We start from the raw sequence: 22,500 nt of genomic DNA on the forward strand, positions 1-22,500 counted from the left end.
GCGATTTATTTGAACGTAGCAAAAATCTCCCAAAATGTTTGTCGCTGATCGTAACTTTTTATATTCTATATTCATGGTTCAAAATAAATATTGTTTTCATGTCGTAAATATTTTACTCTCGATCGACCGTTCCGGAAACTTCCTTCTGCTCTTTGTAAAAACTGTGTAAGAATAGTTATTTGCTTTTGCATCAATATTTGTTTTGCATAAAACAAGCTAACAAAATCTGTACTTTGCTGAGTTCGCATTTGTTAGCGTTCATAGTATTTTCGGTCAGATCCTTGTGTTTTAGGAGGGGTTTATTGTTTTTGGTCTCCCATCCTAATACTAACCCCGCCCGAAAGGGCTTAACATCAGTGAATTTTAGTATTACAAAACATTCAGACGCTCAGAGGGCACACTTGTGGTGAAAAGAAGTTGTGAGGGAACTTGAAAATTATCAACATCTCAGCCCAGAAGCCAATGTTTCTCGCTTCTCTTTTATTTGTTATTCTTCGGAGACTTGAATGCTGTATTTCAATACCACACAATTCAGTGCCTTCTGATTTTCTGTAACACATACCACAGGCAACCCAGTGTATGCTTCACGGAAGCATCTCGTTTCATTTGTAATATCCCTAATTAGATAGTTTAATAACGGCGTCATCATCATCATTATTATTTCAATATTGTGCCTAGGTTGCTTGCACTGCATGTAACTTGATTGAATTCAAGGGTTGGGTTTATAAAGTGGAAAAGTTTAAAATTAAAGGGGCCATCCACATATCTTCGCTCGTCATCCGCACGTTCGAAAACGCAGATGAAAAGTTTGGTCAGGTGAAAACGGGGACTTTCGAAAATGAGGACCAAGAAAGGGTGGGAAATTTTGAAATTGAATTACTGTGGTCGGGTGAAAAAGGAGACTTCAAGTTTTCATAGCGTGACTAATAAAAAACGTGAGAGGAGATTGAAATAAAGAGAAAATAAAAGAAACCTACATGATTTTCCATGATTTGAAATCGACTCTTAAACCCATGCAATCCAGTTCCAAGTTGTGTGTATAGGTGAAAACGATACAAAACCACTAGTATGGATGAAAACTCTTGCTCTGTTTTCGCAGCGATGAAAACGCCTACTTTTGAAACCCCCATTCGTGGATGAAGAAAATATCTTGATCTTAACAAGAACGACAAGCCATAAACTTTTTAACTTATAAGCATTACTTAGAGACTCGGAAATCACTAAGAAAGAAAATCAATCTTATATTTGCGTTGCAAGAAAAATCGGCAATAGCATTTCGTAAGAGCGAGAGTACCTTAACCAGTACTAGTCGTGAATATTGTTGTGTGGAACTAATGGTTTTGATTTTGTAGTATGGCGGGGCTGAAATTGGACGATAATTTATAGTGCCGCCGTTTCATATTACGTGATATCGCACAATGGAGGCATAGCATGGTCGGGTATCATTGTAGTAATTATATCGCGCGTGATCTAAAGACCTCTAGTACACTTTTGTCCATGTTTACTCACGCTGATAAGCGTTCATATTAGAATCGAAGTAATCGGGTTGTCATTCAAGTTACGCGGGAAACGTGTTTCACTGACGTCCGTTTCCGTAATGTGTTTAGATAGTAGATAAGTAAGCTCAAAAGGATGGTTTGTATTAGACTTCAGAGTGCACTTCGGGTTCTTTGAAGGATATGCGTTACCATGACCACAATGTTGGCTACTTGAGCTTAAATTAAACCCGTTCACCTCTGAAGTAGGGCTCAAGTGTACTTGAGGTGTACTTACTATCCAAGTAAGGTCCCACCTACTGGCTTTTCACCTTAGGATTATTTCATGGTTGTTTCCTTTGCTATGGTACGACGTGGCAACCCTCCACCGATGTTTCAGGGTAGACTCCGCCTCTACAATTTCAAGCTTTTTGATTGGATTTTTCATGACGCTTTGGTTGACATACTGTCGAAAATGACCACAAGGTCACATCCAGCCTTTGCAGCAGAGCAATCCACAATTTTTGACCTAGTGAAAGAGCGTTCAGGGTGTGGTGCACATACTGAGTGCTTTCAATGGACGTTCTTCACGGAGATCTGCAAGACCGTCAGAAAGAAAAATCGGTACGTAAACATTCAAAATGATTTTAAAAGACAATCTCATTATTTCATTCCTGTCCAGTATCGATTCCAGTCACTGTTTGTAGTCTTACGTTTTCATTTTCTTCAACCGGCAGGAAACGACAGAAATAATTCCTCGCTTTTTCAGGAAGGAAGGTAAAACGTACTCACGCTGTAAATCAAGGGATTTAAACGGAGGAAAGGTTGTGGAATTTGCCGATTTTTCCTTGAAAATAGTAGGGGAGATACGGGAAGGACACAACGAGGCTTTTGGCGTCCGTAGCAAAGAGGGTCGCTGGTTGATGAGCCTAACGGGCTACGTTTTTTCCAAACAGGTTACAAGGTGAGGCTCTCTATTTACTCTTTGCGTATTGGTACTTTTCAGAAAGTACAGAAAGCCCTGCCATTTTAGCAAACAGATTCCATGTTGCCGTGTGTGAAAATGTCAAAATTCGATATGATCAAAACCAGCTGGCGTTCTATTGGGTGTGAGAGACATTGTAGATCAGCTTTATAATTTGCTCACATGGCTCACTGTTCTGACACATGCATAGTCCGCGAAGCGTCGTGTCACGATAAACCGCTTGGAATGAGAAACTTTATACAAAACTAGGAATAAAATAAACCTAAAAAGGATTTGATAGTAGTTTTGGTTATGGCACGTTACTATATTTGGATTAGGACACTGTGCGAGCGTGCGAGCCATGGCTGCGAGGCATGCGAGTCACACAGTTATTGAAAGCTAACCGTATTAAAATGGGTGCTTAGGCTTAAAAACTGTTTATCAGCGCTATTTGAAATGACTTAAATGCGAAATTCGCATGGCTCGCTGGCTCGCAGATTTTCAAGCCCCGCTATATGTTTTGAAGGCTCGCATGACACCAATGGCTCACAGTCACGAGTACAACTCCCACCCTTCAGCTCTCCTCAATTCCAAAAATATGTTAAAAACGAAACGGCTTCCAGGCCTGAAACCTTGCTATTCCTGTATCCTTTCCTAATTTGAAGACATGTTGGAGGACAGGCTGTTCAGGACAAACGGATCTTACTTGTGTAAATGGCTTCTCGGTCCAGAGAAGTGTTTGGGGAGGTTGAGAAAGGGGCAGGGGCGATGACAAAGCACAGCCCTGACGCTGACCAAACGTATCGTACCCTCCGGGGACTGTCGTTCTGCGCATTCTCTGTGTTGCTTGTAAGTTTGCATTCGCTGCTTGCGTTCTTAGAAGCATTTTTTTTAGCCCTTTGACGTTGGTCATTTCACATATTTTTAACCTAGGAGAATAGCCCTAAAGGGAAGTAGCTTCGATGGTAGCAAGCAACTGTTGGAGGCCCTAAGGAGACGCTTCTCAGAAGGCACTCTAACACTAGGGGTGGAAGTAACAAGTAGGAACGTGTTGGATTACTGGCATTCCCTACAGGGGGACTACAGGTCCAATGAACGTGATCACAGCAGAATCTGCATGGGAACGTCATGCTATGGACTGCAAGATCAGTCCAACTATTGGTTCCTTGGACCACAGGTAAGCTTAATCGTGCACATCAATAATATACGCTCCTCTGCAGATAAGCTCCCTCCCCCACCCTCCTCCCTTGAATTTAAAGTTCAAAGAGCCTCCGAAAAACTTGCAACTTAAACTGCGTTTTGAATTCCAAGTCTATCAGCTTGCATTATGGGCGTAAGCCCCACAAAATATATATTATTACAAAATAGCGACCAGTTTACATTCAAACTACTTCATTAAACTCAAAATTGAAAAGAATTATCGTTACCTAAACAAGGCAACAAAACCTACTTCGGCAGGAATTTTTTACAGGTTTTCAGTGCCAGCGGTTTTCCAGTTATAATGAAAGTTCGACCTGCAAAAAATACCTGCCTTTACTTTGAGTGTTCAAATGGCCGCCAATTTGGTATCTGATATTATTATCATTAATTATTTTCCTCAGCCAGTATAATAAAAAGTGAATTAATTGCTTCCATCATTTATTTTAATATACTATCAGCTGCACATCCAAGACAACAGAAAATTACAAGAGGATGATTTTGTCTACTTTGACACAGAGGATTCCTTAAAAAACTACGCTACAGTAGTAGATGAGCATCTCCTAGATGCTACGTGTTTGTTGAAGGCTATGGCAAGGTCTGTTTGCAGATGATGTAAAGTTTGAAAGTGGATACATACATACCTACTTAATTAATTGACCACGTAGCTTATGGGATTTTCAGGGCCACTGAAATACAATTTACAACAGAACAGAACATTACACAAGGACTGCTGCTTGGTTCAAACCAGTTTGTAGGCTCGATTTCCGCCGCTCACTCGAATTCGGGTATCCTCCCCGAGAAGAGACGGCTGGACGCGTGAGCGATAGATTGTGTCTGTGACGTAAATTCAAAATATAATTTATGCGAAGTTAATAGTTGCGGGGAAATAGCATTAGACATCCCAAAAACACTGATTTTATGAAAACAGAAATTACATAACAACGCTTAAAACGTCTATGCGAAGTTTCCAGATGATACCAGCTTGAGTTTGTGGTTAAATGATCAATGTGAGTTTGAATTCAACCATCGAATCATCAACGAAATCTTCGGTTGCTTTAGCTCTCAGTCGACCTCATCGGCCCCCTCGTTTTGCCAGCAATAAACTCAGCAGTACTTTCAATTGATCTTGAGGAATTTTACTTGCTCTTACATTAGCAAAGTATGAGGAGAAAATTGCAATAGCAATGGATTTGAAAGCCGTATTTTGACCTTGGCGCCATCTGGAAAATCAGTGAAGTTTGCGAACTCAGGCGGTAGAAAACGACACAATTCCCATCCTCCAGCTTCGCGAACACTTTTCGTTGTCGCAATCTTGGATGTTTCCTACCTTAACGCACTGTAAATCTCGAACAGGCCGGGTCAAAGAATACCGTCGCAGCCAAAACATATAATTTATGCCAGACGGATTTGTGCAGGCGAGTTTCTGATTGGCGGAGATTAACAATGGCTCACCTCACGCGTCCAGCCGAGACTTCGGGAGTGAGCGTTGGCTCATTTCCCGAAACAGCGGCTGGTAATCGAGCCTAACCAGTTTGTCACTGTCATGAAACTTTTCATTAGGAGTGAAACTTGACACTGTAACACATGACTAACACTATGGAACACCAATATTACCATTATTGCTCGTGTTGAACAAGACGCAATCGTTGTGACAGTAATTACCAAAGTTAATAATGATAATGATTTGTCTTTTGTTAGGTTTCTCGAATTGTCCACATATTTTGGTATAAACCATGGACAGTTCCTTATGGCAGTGTCTTTTGTTATGGCACGTATCCTACGCTCAAACAAGAGCGATGAAACTTGGTGTAAGTTAAAAACATGACAATGGCAGTACACTATGATGTTATTTTAATGTTAATGACAGTAACTTTTTGTATGTTTTTTGGTTGTGAAAAGCTGGCTTGTTCCTTTTACGAGTAGATGTTTGGAGAAGGAAATTCATTTATTAAAGTTAAGCTCATCTTTAAAGTTGACAATTGAGATGAAGAAGTAATACATCTTCATGTCTTTGGTAATAGCTGAAAGCAACATTGGATTGATTTTCTCCACACACAAGAACTGTGGAAAGTCACTTTCTTTACATATCATTTGCAAGGGACAAGGAATTCCAGTCAGAAGGCACCTCCTTCTTTTATCAGGAGGCAACCAGAATACAGCTGGCACCTCAGAGTAGGTTAAGGTTATCTTCTTGACTGTCTAAACATCGGGCTTTGCTTTGAAATTAATATTCTGATTACAGAACTTTTCAAAGAAAGTTATTTAAGATGTCTTCATTTTTCCTAACAATGTATTTGCTATGGTTCAGCAAAAAGGTTCTTGAAGTTATGTCAAAGACATCACTTGTGGTTTTGGTGGATGATCCCCTAATTTCGCAGCAGCTTGGGGAATTCTTAAACCAGATACAGAGTGGACTGATGCAAGGCTCTGCAACATTTGGAATGCAGGCCCCAAAGGCATCCTTACTGATATCCAGCAACAGTAAGGAAGTAGAAAGGTAATAGCATTCCCTCTGTTTTTTTTTTATTTACTAAATTAACATTAGCCTGCATTGCAGACGTAATCTAACACCGGTTAGCAACGTCTCTGAAGCAGCACCAAGATCCTTGTTCTGGACTCCCAACAGACTCAACGAACAAGCGCAAGTGCATTTTTCCCTTAAACCTGATTGGCTATTGCCAGTCTTGTCTAACAACTGTTTATCTTAACAGACCAAACATGGTGCATACTTAAATCCTGGTATGCTGCTGGGAGCCCAGTACAAGGATTTCGGTACTGGTTCGCACACGGACCAAACCAGAGGTTTGGTTTCGACTGTGCCACAGGCTAAATTAACATGAACTTACTTGGAGACACTCAGAGAGCCATAACTTTAGCATTTTGTGGAAACTGTCACGTGTCACTGTCATTCAAAGTAATATCGATTACCATCATCGTCATCATGACAGTTTTGGTCACCTGCTGTTTTTTCTTTTGCATAACATTCTGCAGGCCCATATCAGCACTGATAAAAGTTCAACTGAATGATATTTGTTGTGTCAGGGTAAAGTTCGTGTTGTTTACCAATACGAGACAAGTGCATGTACCTTTTTTTCGCCTGAAAGCTGTCTTTTGAAATTTCTGAGAACATCATCCCTTTTTGTAAATAGGGTGGCTGGCAGAGTGATCCGTTTCAATTATACTTGGGATGAAGCACACTCCGACAATGAAGGGGGCAGGGAGACGCAACTGCTTGATTTTATGGATAACAACAAGGTATTCAAACTATGTTAATTTTTACACTGAGTAAATATTCTCACACTTTACGAAAACATGCAGGCTCAAGTTCAAACTTCAATGCCGTCAATCAATTTAGCGGTCTGGGTCAAAGGCTGCATAAAAAAAACTGTTTCATTCAATTTTTATCTATAGAATCTGCTCATTATTGAAAAGGTTCGTTTTTGAAAAGGTATATGACAATGCTGCAATTAGCAAAGCACCAAACATAACCTTCACAGTTAGCTCATTGCCCCCATCAATTCAACTTTTCAACTTAAGTAGTCATCAAGAGTGCAAGTTCAAAACTTGGCTCACTTGGATGTACTTTGAGTCAACACAAGACGAGGGCTATTTAAGGATGGTGCCTACTAATTCACAGGAATTTTTGCGCGGTTTACCGAATATGCGGGAAAAGCAGATCATAACATGTGTTATTGAAATCCAAAAAGAAAATTTGCTGTTAACCATGCATTTTTTGAAGATAATTAATCAACAATATTAGCAAAAAGCTTTAAAATATTTACAAAGCAATGTATGGTGTTCTTTTCCAAATTGAAGCTCTATTATCTCTGAAAAATGCGTGGTTACCCCCAATGTTCTTTTTTGGCACCAAGATCAGTTGCTAAGTTCTGCTTTCTCCGCATAGTTTTGAACCACGCAAAAATATCCCTGTATTATAATTAATTAATAAGCATCAGCAATAGGAAATCTGAGTATCTCGAGATGCGCAGAACGTATGCGCAATAACAATAGTAGGCACTGTCCTTAAGGTAAATGTAATCAAGCAAAGGTATAAAGAAAATCTGATGCCTTTACTCCCTAATAGGTCACTCAGGGACAAGTTAAATTATCTGACATGAGCCAGAGAACTGAATTATATACATGTATGAACATTAAGAAAACACAGTAAGAATATCATGGGTGAAGGAGTTAAGGTGCTACAGCCACGGAGTTGTCTAACATTATTTTATACTAACTATAACTAGCAATTGGTCAATCATTCACTAAACATGATATTAACTCAGTAGTTCTTGTCAACCATCCAAAACAGGGTCTGTTTGTTGCCTGGGCCATACGATACCTGCCTTTGTGGGAGGAAATTGTCCACGACCATGGAGACCAACTAAGGTCTCTTGTCAAGAAAGTTGTAACCCATCAGCAACCCAGATGGGTGAAGGGCACAATGTACTGCATCATGGTTAACATGATGGTAAGATATCAAAACTTTTTATTTTGCCGCCAAACAAGCTCCACATAACCATACTTATTTTGCCTGTAACCACTTCTTCTTCTTGTCATAGATTCATGCATCAGCAAACAAGGTGTTAGACATAAAGGACCTATTGTCCAAAATTGCTGCATTAAATGCCGCCAAACAGGAGAGACCTCCCTTCTTCTGGCGCATCCAGCAGGATGCCTTAGACAAATTGAATCAAGATGGGCCAGGCAAGGTACAATATGTTGTGGTTGAAAATGAAATCATTGTTTGAATTAAATAATAATTGGAGGGTGTAAACTGCAGGTTGCAGGTTAGAGTTGTAGTTCATTGTTCTACCATAGCTAAACCATCCCCCCCACCCCAAAAAAAAAAAAAAAAAAATTAAGCCTAAGGTTAATATTTTTAAAGGTTTGGATTTTTTTACAGTTATGGTAAAACAGTTTCTTACAACCCTAACCTGCAACCTGCTTTTTACACCCTCCGTAAAATAAGCCCTTCAGTTTAGAATGCAACTTGGATATGATCGTGTCAACCTCAATTTCAGTATTAAAGCACAACATATACAGGTCACATTACATAACCTCAAATTTTACAATTTAAAATAACTTCTCCATTTGCAAAGGCTAGATAATTCCCACATACCATAAAAAAGGCAAACAAATGGTTGGAAATAAAATTTTCAAGTTCACCCAAATGAAAACTGTTGAATTCTTCTTCTTTCTTCTATTTTGCACTTTTTGGTTTTTCTTTATGCCTTTTGTATGCTTTGCCAATCATGGAAGCCATCTGCCTAAATTGACTAAAGTGGTTTGATGCAGCTTTCAATCTCTAAGGTGTGGCATGGTCTGTCTCAGTGCTTTGATATTTTTTTGAAGATCCTCATGTGGCTCAATCCAGCTGTGAATGTCAAGACCTCACATGACGTGGATTTTGAACCTGCAATTGCCATCAAGTCGGAAACCTTGGGGCAATTCCACAGTGTCTCGCGTACTGTAAGTAAAACTTAATTGAGTGATCAAATCTCTCAACTGTGAAATTATAATTTAATTAATGACTGAACTTTGGTAATAATATTTCAAGGCCTGATGCAGGCTTAGGTATGGGTACAGTAAGACAAGAGGGATACAGTAAACACCTGCATATAAGAACGTAGAATGTTATGAACCTGTTAGGCTGAAAATTTCATAAGAATTGTGTTATCCCAAAAAAATTAAACATAAAAATATAAAATGGCCTTGAAATTGACTGCAACAACAGCTCTCATTTGTCTTGCATATTTTCACAATTCTGGCCTTTGTTGTTTGATAGCAAATAGGCCTTCAGGCTTTGTGGGCGGCCTCTATGTTTGTGGGCCTCTATGTTTTCAATGCATTCAAATTTTTTAGACAGGAAGTTAAAAGAGAACTTCGGCTTGCTGAAAAAGCTCATGTTCAATCCGAAATTATTGGCAGCAAAGGAAATACAAACGCGATTTGGAAAATCATCAATCGCTGCTTGCCCAGGAAAAGTAAGATCTTACCAAACATCAATGACAATCCAACCAATCTTGCTGATAAATTTAATGAATATTTCACTAGCGTAGGAAGTTTAACGGCACAGAAAGCCTACGACCTTGCTACATATGGAATATGATTTTAACTCTGCCACAACAATATCACCACCAGCAACACGGAAACATGATGAATGCCCTGATGATTTTCAGTTTCATGCTGTTACAGAACAGGAGGTTGGAAAGGTTATCAAGGGCTTGTCTTTAAACAAAGCACCTGGCCATGATAAAATTACTGCCCGTGTCCTTAAGGACAGTTTGCCGGCCATATTATCAGTTATTACAAGCATTATGAATAATTCATTTAGTACCTCTACATTTCCGAAGGCATGGAAAATGGCCGAGGTTGTTCCCGTGTTAAAGTCGGGCTGTTTCGAAGATCCATGTAACAACCGACCTATTTCATTACTGCCTATATTATCCAAGGTGTCTGAGAAGCTAGCTCACCGTCAGTTTGTTGACTACATAACCACCAATAAGAAGTTGTCTGAGCACCAGAGTGGCAATCGTAAATTTCATTCTACAGAAACTGCTCTTTTACATGTAACAGATGATTTTCTTATGTCTATCGATAAGAGTGAAGTCTCTGCTGTTGTTCTGTTAGATATGTCTAAGGCATTTGACAGTGTCCGACACGATATTCTCCTTCAGAAACTACAACAAATAGGTATTACGTCATCTAGCCTGGAGTGGTTTCACAGTTACCTGTCTGGTCGTAGCCAAAGAGTACGGATTGTGGATGCTGTTTCAGCCTCTCTTCCCCTAAAATATGGAGTTCCACAAGGTTCTATATTGGGACCTGTACTATTTACCATCTATGTAAACGATCTCCTGGCTGTTCCAGGCCATTGTAAGTCTGTGTGTTACGTTGATGACAGTAAACTTTACCTTTCTTTCCGCTCAACTGACATAAGCTATGCATTCCGCTGTTTGAATGAAGACCTAAGAGAAATTTGTAGATGGTGCTGCCAAAATTCCTTACTAATTAATCCGGAGAAAACCAAAGTCTTACTCGTGGGAGTGCCTCAATTACTGCGTAAATTGCCTCCAGTGTCGATCTCACTTTTAGGGAAGGAAATAACACCAGTTTCTGTGGCTAAGGACCTCGGTGTCCTCATCGACCAGTCCTTAACTTACAACGATCATGTTGCTAAAACTACCTCTAATTGTCTATTTAAGTTAAAACAGATCAGTAGAACTAAACACCTTCTGGACAGAAATTCTCTTTTATTAGTGATGAACGCTTTTGTTTTTAGTAAACTCTTTTATTGCTCAACTGTATGGGCTAACACATCTCAAAGTAATGTGAAGAAACTCCAATTAGTACAGAATTTTGCTGCGCGTATCGTGTTAGGTCTCAGGAAATATGACCACATCTCAGACGGCATAAGATCCCTCAACTGGCTCACTGTTAAGGACAGACTCCTTCTCAACGATGCTGTAATGGTATATAAATGTCTTAATAATTTAGTCCCGAAATATCTGGCTAATATATTTGTATCTCGCTCTCAAATTCATACTAGGGCTACGCGATCATGTAATCTTTTACACATCCCTTTATGTCGTCTGTCATATGGACAACGTTCGTTTACATATCGTGGATGTAAACTTTGGAACAGTATTTGTAATGATTTGAAAGCTGCGGACAGTGTAAACTGCTTCAGGCGCCGTTTAGCCCAGAAGCTATTAAGTGGAGGACATTTGTGTTCAGTTAACTTGTAAATTATATTCAGAGGTCTTTTGTAACTGATTCTAGCTTTTAAATGTAACGTTTATTATATTATTCCTTTTTCTCTTTTCAATTTATATATATTTTTAGACATTGTAACCGAAAAGCCCAAATTGGGAGTTACAATAAACGTATGTATGTATGTATGTATGTTTTAGATCTTTCAGTTACATATCATGACTTCATGTCTACACCATACATGTAAAGAACAGAATATGGACGGTGTAGTTTTGCTTTGCTGCTATTAGTGCAACAATGTAGAAATGACCCTTACAGCCACCTGCCATAGAGTAGACATCTTTTGTGGAAATAAGAACCAATTTAACATATTGACCTCTGAGAGTGACTATTAAAAGAATTTTCTCGTCAAGGGGGAGTGATCTTGGGCAGTTGAGGTTTGAACTGGTTAAGGACATAGAAAACTGCTATAAATACCATTTCTATCAGAACCCATTTAGCCTATCTTGGAAAAATCTAGGTTCTTATGTGCGACTGTTTACTGTATGACAACTCTCCTCAATTCTACTTGCAGGAAGTGACAGATGAAATTAAAAATGCCACAGCCAATGGATTCAGTGTAACCTGCCCATTTGCCATTGATGAAAAAGCAACGATCATGGACGTGCGGAAGAAAAACAACAAGAGTCTTGTGACTAATTCGAAAGCCCACAAAATACCAGTGCAACTTCTAGAGCCATCCTTTGTTGCATATGTTAGACATTGTAAGTCCCAGCACCTTGCTTTGTCACTAGTGTACAGTTCACAATACACAAGTGTTAGCTCTTCCTCCAGGCAAATAAATTGATTGGATATAATTTAAGATGGGGAGAATATGGAACTTAATTCTGATCTAGGGGTCAATCCATAACCTTTTTGCAAACAAAAAAAAAATTATCATTACCTAAATTTGTCAAAATTTCTAAGAGTTTAGTACTGATTGATGCAACTCAGCATTGATGATTAAAAATGAAATACACAGTCCTGTAATGACATTCCTTGAATGATAATAATTCAAATATATATATATATATATATATATATATACAATGTGCCCTCCCGGTTGTCACCATAATGTCTTTATGGCAACTCCTGAACTTGGGCACAGGATGTACGGTTACACATTGCTGGATTGAATTGTGGAGTCACAAGAGTGCTCAAACTGCAAGCAGTGAGCGAAGCATAATGCCAATAGTGAACATGTTCATAATTTGTATACACTTAAGGGTTCATAATTTCGACAATGTTCTGATCAACACGTTTTTTCCCAACAGTGGCTGGTATTCGAGAACAACCTGGGTGCGAGGCACCAAAACTACCAGACCTCACATCAGAAAAAGTCAATGAGACTATATCTGATTATGATTATCAAGAACTCGTACATATCACCGATACAATCGCTATGAAAGTCAAAGGTAAACCTCAACAATTAATGTAATACCTGCTTTACAAAGCCTTTCAAATCACACTTGACAAACTTGCTACTTTAAGCATTCAACCAGAAACCTACTAAGGAACAAGATAGCCCTACAAGGCCAACCCAAGCAGAGGTTTTGAAGGTATAAATTAGGCAAATTTCATTTTTATGGTACCGTCAATGGGTATAGAACACTTCAACAACATTGGACTTACTAAAATTAAGTATTTTCAAGGTTTTGTCACCAGGAAGCGAGACAACCTACCGAACCTACACACCGAAAAGGAAAAGGGCCTTTGAAAGGGTGAGTAACTTCAAAGAAGTTAATGACTTTATTTAAATAGCTTAAGTTAAGAAATCGAACATAATATTCTAATTTTTATGGAATAAAATAAAGTTCAGAAATACACACTCAGGTAGTGAGCTCTTCGGGTCCATTCATTTCACTGTTTTGCTGCCTTTGCAATTTGCACCATCTCTTTGATAGATACATGATAATTCTTGTTCTTTTTGCAAAAAACCAAGAATAATTTGAAATCCAGCAACAAGAGAAAAATCAAGTTGTGTAACCAAAGTCAATGGCACTACTACAACAATTATTACAAAGTTCCATGATTACTGTATTAAACAGCAGCTGGTCAACAAACGATATGCTTAACCTTCATTACATGTTTATAGATTATTAGTAGTAATGACATATTCCTTCATTCTTCACTTTAAGGGTCTGCGTGCAGGAATGAAATCAAGACGATCAGAGAACCCTACACAAAGTACAGGTCCTTATCAAATTTATAAGCAATTATTAGATACAGTGTATATACTTGTTTGTGAATTTCTGTAATATTTTGACAATTGTCTTTCATTCACGATGAGAATGAACTCTCATACTATTGTAATGTATTGAAAACATTTAAATCTCTATTTATTACTCCATTTACCTTTTCCCATGATAACTGCCCTGGCCTCTCGGACTACGCCACATTATCAACTCTCTCAATTGTCAGGCATTACACTATGCACATTCTGCACCTAACATTATTTTCTGAAAACTAAGCAAACATGTTTAACATTATGACACATTTAATATAAGTTTTAATATCCACTCTAGGGCCATCACTGCAGGAAGACATAGCAACCCCATCAGTTGAGGGCTCCAGAAAAGAAGGTGTGTACTACATGAAGACCTTAAAGTGAACCTAACCTCAAAGGTTATTTGTTTTGCAAACTTTAATGTCTTTCTTATATTTCACCTTTGCTTCTCTAGACTTTACTTTTAATTTCATTGGCCCAATGAGGTACAAGAGAGTGGCAAAGCTTGCATTCATTTGTCCCATGGCTGAGCGTATGGAGTTATTGGTCTATTCCTTTAATGACTTTAATAACTAGTATTTACATTGCCAAAGTTCTTTAAAGTTATAATGCAAAGTAGCTTATGAGAACATAGAAGGAACAGGCCCATGCCTCTCACTGCCTCTGCCATGGGACAAATGATTGCCAGCATCTTTCTCTTACATACCTTATGAGGCACATGAAAATGTTAAATCTAAAGAAGCAAAAGTTAAATTTGTTTGATATTCAACTTTTGCTAAAGAAAATATTTTGAGGTAAAGTGCACTTTAACTTTAGACAACAAGTACAACCATGAGATTAGAACTTGAAAGATTTTGTGTATGTGCTCTGAAAAGAAGACACACTTCTAGTCAGTCATACTCCAAATCTAAAGTTCCCAAAGTCCATATTGATTTGTCACCCTGATGTTATACCCCCTAGTATGTTATGTCTATGCTAATGGTGTAATCAACAAGGTGCAAGAGCAAGAAAATCGCTATTTGCTCCACCTGTCGATGACGCATTGGACAGTAGACAAGGTAAGTGCAATCATAAATACAGTATGGAAATAAGATAATTGTGATGGTCAAACTTCGTTTCATATCATTAGTTAACTTTGTTGTTCAGTATAGCTGTTTTAGTTATGCACATGCAGAGTGAATTTTTACATATTAACTTTTATGACACAGATTAAGTCATTGTATACACCTATTAAATTGAATGTCTTGTTTTCTTTGGTCTTGTTAGAGCAATTTGACTACTGGATTAATTTTAGACAAAAAATGTGTTTTAATATCATGGTGTTGTGGCCATGTCATCGTGCCAAGTGCTACCACACATTGTTGATTTCTTTTTATATCACTTGTTTGGATTTTTACCTACTCGGTGTTATTTAATGCACTGCAGAAGCTCCTATCACAATGCCAGAATTAGTGCCAGGGACTGTTGGTGTCTTCCCAAGAACAGACGGTAGTTTATTGATTTTTTAAAGGTTTTTGTTAATTTCTTAAATATCTCTTCAACTGGGGAAACACATTGAACTGCAAAAGGAATTTAATAGACCATATTCATATTCCCAGTATTGGACTGGAACTAGCTTGCAATGGAGGCTAATGCGGGGGAATATAAATATCTATTAAAAAGTATTTGCATTTGAAAAGATTTCCCCGCAGTAGCCTGCACTGCAAGCTAGTTTCAGTCCAATACTGAGAATACGAATATGGTCTATTTATCGGCTCACAGGCTCTGTATGCACCCACAATGTTGGCAAAGCAGTGTCTTTCCCTAACCTTTTTGTTCTTTTTTTAGTGGGAGAGTAGGGAGGGAAGAAGTGAGTGTCTTCTCGCCTTTTTCTACCATCTCTCACTTCCATCAATCTTGTGTTTGCCACTCACCTAATCATACAGTACATGTATGTACATGATTTGGTGACGAATTTCAAAGGAAAAAATGGAATGAATTGACTTACAACTGGTCAGTCGTCAAGGTCCACAATTTGTTTTTCAAACCATCTTTGTCTACAAGAGCAATAATATCAACAACAAGAAAATGGCCATGAAAACGAGTATTGGTTTAGGGCTTAAACCAATTGGCAACCCTTGGCAAGGGTTTTTTCTGACTTTCCCCACTGGGAAATAAACTGAAAACAGAAAACCGTATCAGGTACTCATATCAAGTTCTGTACAGGTTTGGACATAATTGTGTTATCATCTTTTTAACCTCACATTGCCTGTCATTTATAATTATCTACTTATGTATTGTACTTTGATCTAAAGTTAACACGCTGTGCCTTAATTGTCTTTCATTTCTTACAGTTTACAACAAGGAACCAGGAAAGAAGAAAAGAGGAAAAGGGAAAACAGGATCCAGCAGATCTAAATGTAAAACATGTGGCCAGGAAAGCCCTTCTGGGAAGAAAGCCAGGGTGTACTGGGTCTCCTGTGAAGACTGTGAATGCTGGTTTCACAAGTAAGGCCTCATTGACCAGCATATTCTTTACGTGTAAGATGTAAAAATTAGTGTCATGATACAAATTATTATTATTACATCAGGAGCCTTGTATGCTTTTGGAGAGCAATTTACAGTAGTGTACAATATTTTACATGCATAATGATATGCTTTGGAAAAGTACCTCAGGCCCAATACTGTAAGTGTCAAATTTCCCTTTTAATGTATAACTTTTAGAATTGTGATGCGTCATGATTTCCCCAATCCCCATATAAAAATATCTTTCAAATACAGCCTGGTAAAGGGACCACTTATTATGTTGGTGGAAGGAACTCATGCACTGTATGGGGTAATAATTATAGTGTTAACAATAGTTTTTATTGGGCTTCCTATTTTTAGTGTCTGTGTTGGACTGCCAGAGAACAAAGAACCAACCCAGGAACGATGGTATTGCCCTGGATGTGATGCCTCCTAGGACTACTCCAAGGCATATACAGCTGTACACCTCCTATATACTCAATAACCACCTGCCATTATGTACACAAAATTTGGACAATGCAAAACACCTACACTGTAATAAAACAATGCCTAAAGCAGAAGTTCAAATGCAGTGAGATTTGAGGGGCTGTATGCATAACCATGGGTAGTCCTCATATTTCAGTTAATTTGGATTTGCAATGAAATGCCACAAGTCGTAGGATACCTTTTCTGAGATGCTCTGTTATGAATGTACATATAATTTTTCATTACAATCAAACAAACACTTCATTTATAAAGGGTGAAATACATTATGACTGGTTACCTGCTAATTTACATAATCCCCCCCCCCCCCCCAAAAAAAAAACCTCCTAAATATGAAAACGCCTACTTACATTGTATAGTTAAAAATTAATAAAATTATGCTTAAAATGTTCTATTAATCTTAAAATGCTCTAATGAGGAGTTTTCCGTAAGGAAGTTATTCCATAGAGGACATGCACTTGAATGAGTGGAAAGTTCTAAGCCCAGAATTTTTTTTAGAAGATGGTGTTAAAACGTCATTAGAGACAGCAGATCTGGTCCGATAACCAGGTGTAGACCTGACACATTTAAAATATGATCTGAAATATTCAGGACAACTTTGTGAACTGCAAACTGTAAATTGGCCTACATGTAACTGGTCTCTGCATACAAACTGACCCTTGGCAAGACTACTCTCAACCAAGGTCCTCTGTATTCTAACTACATGTATATCCTCATTCTGATAATAATCCATTAGGTAATTGCACAAGTAGTGTGTGCTGAAGCTTTGAACTCAGGAGCTTCACACCCTACAGATACTCTTCATGTAATTGTCAGACTCCTTGGTAGCTGGTTTTTCAAACAAATGACTAGAGACACAGGTTTACATGTATGTTAAGAAACTCGCACAGAGGAGACCTCTCATCATAAATTAAACAGAAGATGACACAAAACAAACTCTGGTATTGGCAAAAGGATCCTGAAGCAAGGATCACTTTAAATAGTAAGTAATAATTTATCATGGGCTTTGCATTAAGCGTCTTTTTGTTATTCACTAATTTTAAATCTAGAGAACTGATCTCTTATTATAAACTGATCCTTCCCCAGATTCTTCTCAAGCAATGTCCGTTGTTTTTTCACTATGTCCTCATTCTGGTAGAAATCCATAAGGTAATTATAGAAATAGTGAGTCCCAAAGCCTTGAACGCAAGAGCTTCTCAATCTACGGGTATTCTTCCGGTGATTTTCTGACTCTTGATAACTGGTCTTGAGAACACACAACTGAAGACACAAATTTATGTCATGAAATTCACACAGAGGAGATTTGTGGGGGTTAGTGGCATCGTGGAAGCGGTCACCTAGCACATACCGCCTTTCTGATCTAGTGAGAGGGTGAGCCACCTTGTTGCTGTGCGAAAAAGGTAAGGGCCTCGAATGATCCAAGTATTCTGCTGGAACAATCTCTGGTACACTTACTCCCTTGAAAAGTAAACAACAAGATGAAGCTGCCAATTACTAAACCAGTAACACTTGAGAGTGAACATATTCAAATAATAATCATAACATGAACATTATATTGTAAGTGCAAGGTCAGTCTTTAAGAATACAGTTTGCGACTTAAATACATGTAGGCCTGGTTCATGGTAGGCTCCTTGGTACTTTTCAATGTCATGCAAATGAACCATTTGCCTTTTTAGGGGAGCAAACACTGAAAAATGAGCATATGGCAGCATATAAGCAACATTGCCTTGGGCCCGATTCAAATGATGAACCTTTCAAGTGCCAAATCTACTGCAAATGAGTGAAAACAAAAGATTTTTCTCATTTGCATTGGATTCAGCACATCGGGCCTAAGATACATGTACTTATTAGTAAACCATAATACTGAGAATCATCATAAAAATGTAATACATGTATCTTTGACTTGCCTTCATTCAACCGTCCTTTCTGTGTCATGAGTTTATTTGTTCTCCAAATCGTATGACATAACTCGTCAATAATCTATTCTACTACTACAACAGTAAAGATGAAGGCTGTGTACATGTAGCATCAATATTTTGGTTGAAAGCTAATTTATGATGATGAGAAATCCTGCAATATTCACCTACAATGTAAGGTAAATATAAGACCATTCAACTCTGACAATGTGCTCCATAGTTATTTAACTACTGTATACATAGAATGTATATATGCATGCACAGTTACACACTGGTCATTTCAGATATGTTGAACTTCCCGGTTAATAGCTTGTTTTTGTATCAAGTTTAATGATTGGTTAAAAAGTATAATCTGTGAACTTTACCAATAATATATGAAAACAGAAATAAAAGGAAGATTCAGGCTTACCGTGGAAGGTTTTTTTTTTAAGAGTTGGCTGTTCTAAACAACCAGAGAAAGGTCCCCACAGTTGTTTTGTCGTTTCTGGCTCCCTGACATCCATGTGTCTGACAAAACCACATGGAGTGTCACAAATAAAAAGCAGTGGATAGTGCTTTAACGAAAGGTACAAGTCAGCAGGATCACGCACAGATTCTTGGAGTGTTAAAAACTTGGAAGCTACAGTTACCTGAAAGAAAATAACACAAGCAAAAGATATTTTAAAGGCCAGAGTTCTGAAAAATATGTTGTGTTGATACCAATAACACTGTACATGCACCAATAACTCCATACCTATGACCAAGTCATCTGGTTACTTGCTGTTAAGAGTGAAATGGCACATGATGAACAGCGTAGATACATGTATTGAAAAAAAAATTACCATAAGTCCCTACCCCATGTCTGCACACAATGTGATAAAAGCCACCTGTATGCCTTGGTAAATCCATGGCATGGGCATGAACCGGTGAGCAGAGACTCATGTAATGCTTGGATGTCAATCTTCATCCTTTCCTGCAGAAAATTACAACAAGAATAGATTGTTTCTTATAGCAATCTTAACATATCACTGATAGCATTCTCTTATCATAGAGCTGAATACTTGCCACAATCTTTAAAAAAAATGACAAATGGGCAACTGATTGCAGAAACAAAGCCCTCAAAAAATGCCAGAAAAGATTTTATCATCAACAAGAACATAAAATAAAGAAATCAATAAAGTGCTTCGTAACATTTTCATTCCTGAGAATACCCTAATTTTTGTTACCTACCACTGACTTGTGTGATGTCAGGATGTTGCATTTTTCACAGATTCCTTTGATGCTTTCAGCACTCATGTGATTGAGTGCTGAAATATCCACACCATCCTTAGAAATGATGTCATGTAGGAGGGATGGGTCACCTAAAAAAATTGGGAATGACACACGTAAAAACTGTTCGTGTCTGTGTTTGATAACAATTTGCAAATCTATGACGTGCACAGCTGTCAACGGTCTTCATGTAATTAAGTCTTGAACTATTCCTTGTAATTTGACTTGTAAGAAGAATAATGACAGCATTATGAACCCTGTTGAATCGAAATGGACCACAAACCTTGATACTTGTGCTTAATGCTGTCTAACACTGAACTTTTTTTCTTGTCCTCTGTATTCAAAACTTGATCAGGGTTACGCATTGAAGGTGGGATGATGGGGGGAATTGATGTTTGGTAGACTTCCAACTTTTTGCTGCACCTTGTGTATGTGGTACATTCCACCCATCGTTCCTTTAATTTGAGCAAAAACTTCTCCAAAGATATGGGATCACTTGCCACACAATCTCTTGGTGCGTAATTTATCTGTTGAAAGAAAGCAATTAATAATGCAAGCTCAACAAAGCATGAGCATCACAAAAACATAATATATGATACAGGAAAAGTGACTTCATGTAAGCCAGATACCAAATACATATATTTATTTAGTAAGTGAACACTGACTTCAAGTGAAACACGGCATTGTACGTGATGCACTGGATCACTTTCTTGAAAGTTACAATAATTTATAACACTGAATTACATAAACCAATTGAAGAAACATTTGATGATTGGTTTTAGTGGTGAAAAGGTATGCCTGAATGTGAACTGCCATTTTGTAGGAAGGAAAGTTGAGTGACGCCAATACAAACTGCCGAGATGTTACAATACTAGACATACATGTATTTAGTTGGAACACTAACCGAATGGTCTAGAATCATAGTGTTACCAGATCGTAGGTTATATCACATCCCAATCCCCCGCAATTCAATGTTGTGTGAGAATTTTTCGGGTGACTGCCAGTATTTGTGAAAATCAACATTGGAGGAGGGGGGAAACGGGGATGGCTGTTCCAACAAATGTGACGAGTATTGTAGACTAATTCATTTGGGTACAAAAATGATAATCCCAAACCTATATGTTTTCATGTTTTCTGGTGTACATGAAATGTCCCAGTAATCATAGAAATTGACGCCAAAAGTCAAACTCAAGAACCTTTGATGGAAAATTCTAAATTGCAAATTTTAGGACCTGGGGTCCCAAGTGAAGAAGTCTCACTTTCTGTTTTGCCCATGAAATTGTTGACCACCGGCCTCAAAACGTGTCCTCCTGGAACATGACTTTAACACTATTGCTTTCGCATGAAGCTGCAGTTTGCATACTGTGAACACTAGGAGTTCTATAGATATAAAATTATTATTCATTAGCTGGAGGCTTTTTGAGTTTACATATTCGTCTAAGAAGGCTCTTACAGCGTTTCCTCGCACATCAAGTAGACTCAAATTCCAATTTAAAAAATTAAACATAGAATAACTGCACCTCGCTAATACTGCAGCAATTCTTCTCATTTCCATCCCCAAGGTAAAGCTCCCCAATTGTACCACAAATGCCACATATCACGTCATCAAGATTTCTCTCTGTTATGGCCTCAAAGCAATAAAAACCATTGTAGAGCAAATTACCTAGGTTTTTCAGTTCATTTCCGCCAGGTGGTTCCTGTTGAAAATGTAAAAAAAGAAAAGCAAAATGAAAGGTGACAGATTGGAACAGAAAAAATGTAAAAGAAGAATTCAATTACTACTGTTGCTTTTAATTGATAGTTATAATATACATGTACGTCACTATCATTATTGTTATTTTTTCAAAACATCGGCTATGTCAAAATATTTTAAGACCAACCTGGGTTCTTTCTTTCATTGCTTCCAGCTTGCCCTCAATTGCTGTTGACAGTGGAACACCACGTCGGAATAGGTGTCGCCACTCAACCATGATTTCCAGAGAAACGAGGACTTTGTCAGCAATATTGAACAAACCTAAAATAAGTGGGTGAATGGAAGGAAGTGGAGATATTAAATTACCCCAAACAGTACACAATATTGCCAATTGTGCGCAGATGAATGCTCAACTACCTTAAATCAAAACAACTAAAGCACTACTGGTACATGTATTTCAGCGATTACTTGGCCTGAAACACTAATAGTGCAATGTTTAAAAAGACTTAAAAGTTACAGTACATCCAAATGTAAGTGTTCATCGCAAATACGCTGTATTTGGAGATTGTTGATACAAATCAAAAGTATCGTGCAAGTAGCAAAAGATGACATTGTTGGGCCCTCAAACACAAATTTTATATTTAAGGAGTGACCTACACTGTAGAAGGTAATAGAAATCACTTTTGAAGTTCCATTATTTCTCCAGGAATTACATGAATAGTGGACCTTAATGTATTCCTTACACACTACTGATACACAACATTAATATTACAATTAACTTGCCTAAATTATATGGAAACACTTGGTGCATGGCTTGGCAACTTGGATTTTCACAGAATTTCACAAGCAATGTGATAGGCTTGAAAGGATTCATGTTGGTAATCAGCAAGGACTCTCCTCGTTGACCTGGATGACACCGTTCTTTCGACAGTGGGCTGTCACACAAGCCGCAAGTGGTGGATGATGGTGCTAGGGAAGGAGGCCAACCACTGACATCAAAAGAATGAGCCTGCTTTAAAACAGCTATTGGGATAGCC

The 22,500-nt window shown here is 38.1% G+C and overlaps 3 protein-coding genes across 11 annotated transcripts in view; 2 read left to right on the top strand and 1 right to left on the bottom strand.

The window, feature by feature from the left end:
* Nucleotides 1–5,020, top strand: part of LOC138054320 (uncharacterized) — a 17,820-nt gene extending 12,800 nt beyond the window's left edge. The window contains exons 3-5 of the mRNA XM_068900787.1: nt 2,213–2,439; nt 3,373–3,616; nt 4,098–5,020. Of these exons, the coding sequence (XP_068756888.1) occupies nt 2,213–2,439; nt 3,373–3,616; nt 4,098–4,250 (624 nt within the window). The 3' untranslated portion in view covers nt 4,251–5,020. The remainder of the gene's footprint in view (nt 1–2,212; nt 2,440–3,372; nt 3,617–4,097) is intronic.
* A 125-nt stretch (nt 5,021–5,145) lies between these two features.
* On the top strand, nt 5,146–16,024 carry LOC138052966 (uncharacterized). 3 transcript variants are annotated; one of them, XM_068899579.1, is made up of 15 exons: nt 5,146–5,447; nt 5,661–5,811; nt 5,948–6,136; nt 6,789–6,894; nt 7,949–8,107; nt 8,199–8,348; nt 8,992–9,108; nt 11,927–12,116; nt 12,666–12,806; nt 13,044–13,112; nt 13,530–13,584; nt 13,917–13,973; nt 14,579–14,676; nt 15,044–15,106; nt 15,952–15,974. In XM_068899579.1, the coding sequence occupies exons 1-10, from the start codon at nt 5,387–5,389 to the stop codon at nt 13,106–13,108; spliced, it is 1,329 nt and encodes a 442-aa protein (XP_068755680.1). In that variant the 5' UTR covers nt 5,146–5,386; the 3' UTR covers nt 13,109–13,112; nt 13,530–13,584; nt 13,917–13,973; nt 14,579–14,676; nt 15,044–15,106; nt 15,952–15,974. The 3 variants fall into 3 exon arrangements, with proteins under 3 accessions (XP_068755680.1, XP_068755679.1, XP_068755681.1); XM_068899578.1 differs by lacking the exon at nt 14,579–14,676 and having other exon boundaries at nt 15,952–16,024; XM_068899580.1 differs by lacking the exons at nt 15,044–15,106; nt 15,952–15,974 and having other exon boundaries at nt 14,614–14,641.
* A 781-nt stretch (nt 16,025–16,805) lies between these two features.
* LOC138052965 (HMG domain-containing protein 3-like) overlaps nt 16,806–22,500 on the bottom strand; it is an 11,412-nt gene continuing 5,717 nt past the window's right edge. For 2 of the 7 annotated variants that reach the window (XM_068899571.1, XM_068899572.1), the window contains exons 4-11: nt 22,247–22,500; nt 21,651–21,784; nt 21,291–21,467; nt 20,054–20,297; nt 19,732–19,862; nt 19,357–19,474; nt 18,932–19,151; nt 16,806–18,064 (exon numbers count right to left, since the gene is read on the bottom strand). The exon at nt 22,247–22,500 is cut by the window's right edge and continues 881 nt beyond it. In XM_068899571.1, the coding sequence (XP_068755672.1) occupies nt 19,105–19,151; nt 19,357–19,474; nt 19,732–19,862; nt 20,054–20,297; nt 21,291–21,467; nt 21,651–21,784; nt 22,247–22,500 (1,105 nt within the window). In that variant the 3' untranslated portion in view covers nt 16,806–18,064; nt 18,932–19,104. Of the gene's footprint in view, nt 18,065–18,931; nt 19,152–19,337; nt 19,475–19,731; nt 19,863–20,053; nt 20,298–21,290; nt 21,468–21,650; nt 21,785–22,246 lie in introns of those variants that run through there. The other 5 variants (XM_068899574.1, XM_068899573.1, XM_068899576.1 and 2 more) reach the window with 5 other exon arrangements.

The sequence above is a fragment of the Montipora capricornis genome, chromosome 6 (assembly GCF_036669925.1).
Source record: "Montipora capricornis isolate CH-2021 chromosome 6, ASM3666992v2, whole genome shotgun sequence".
Taxonomy (NCBI): Eukaryota; Metazoa; Cnidaria; class Anthozoa; order Scleractinia; family Acroporidae; genus Montipora; species Montipora capricornis.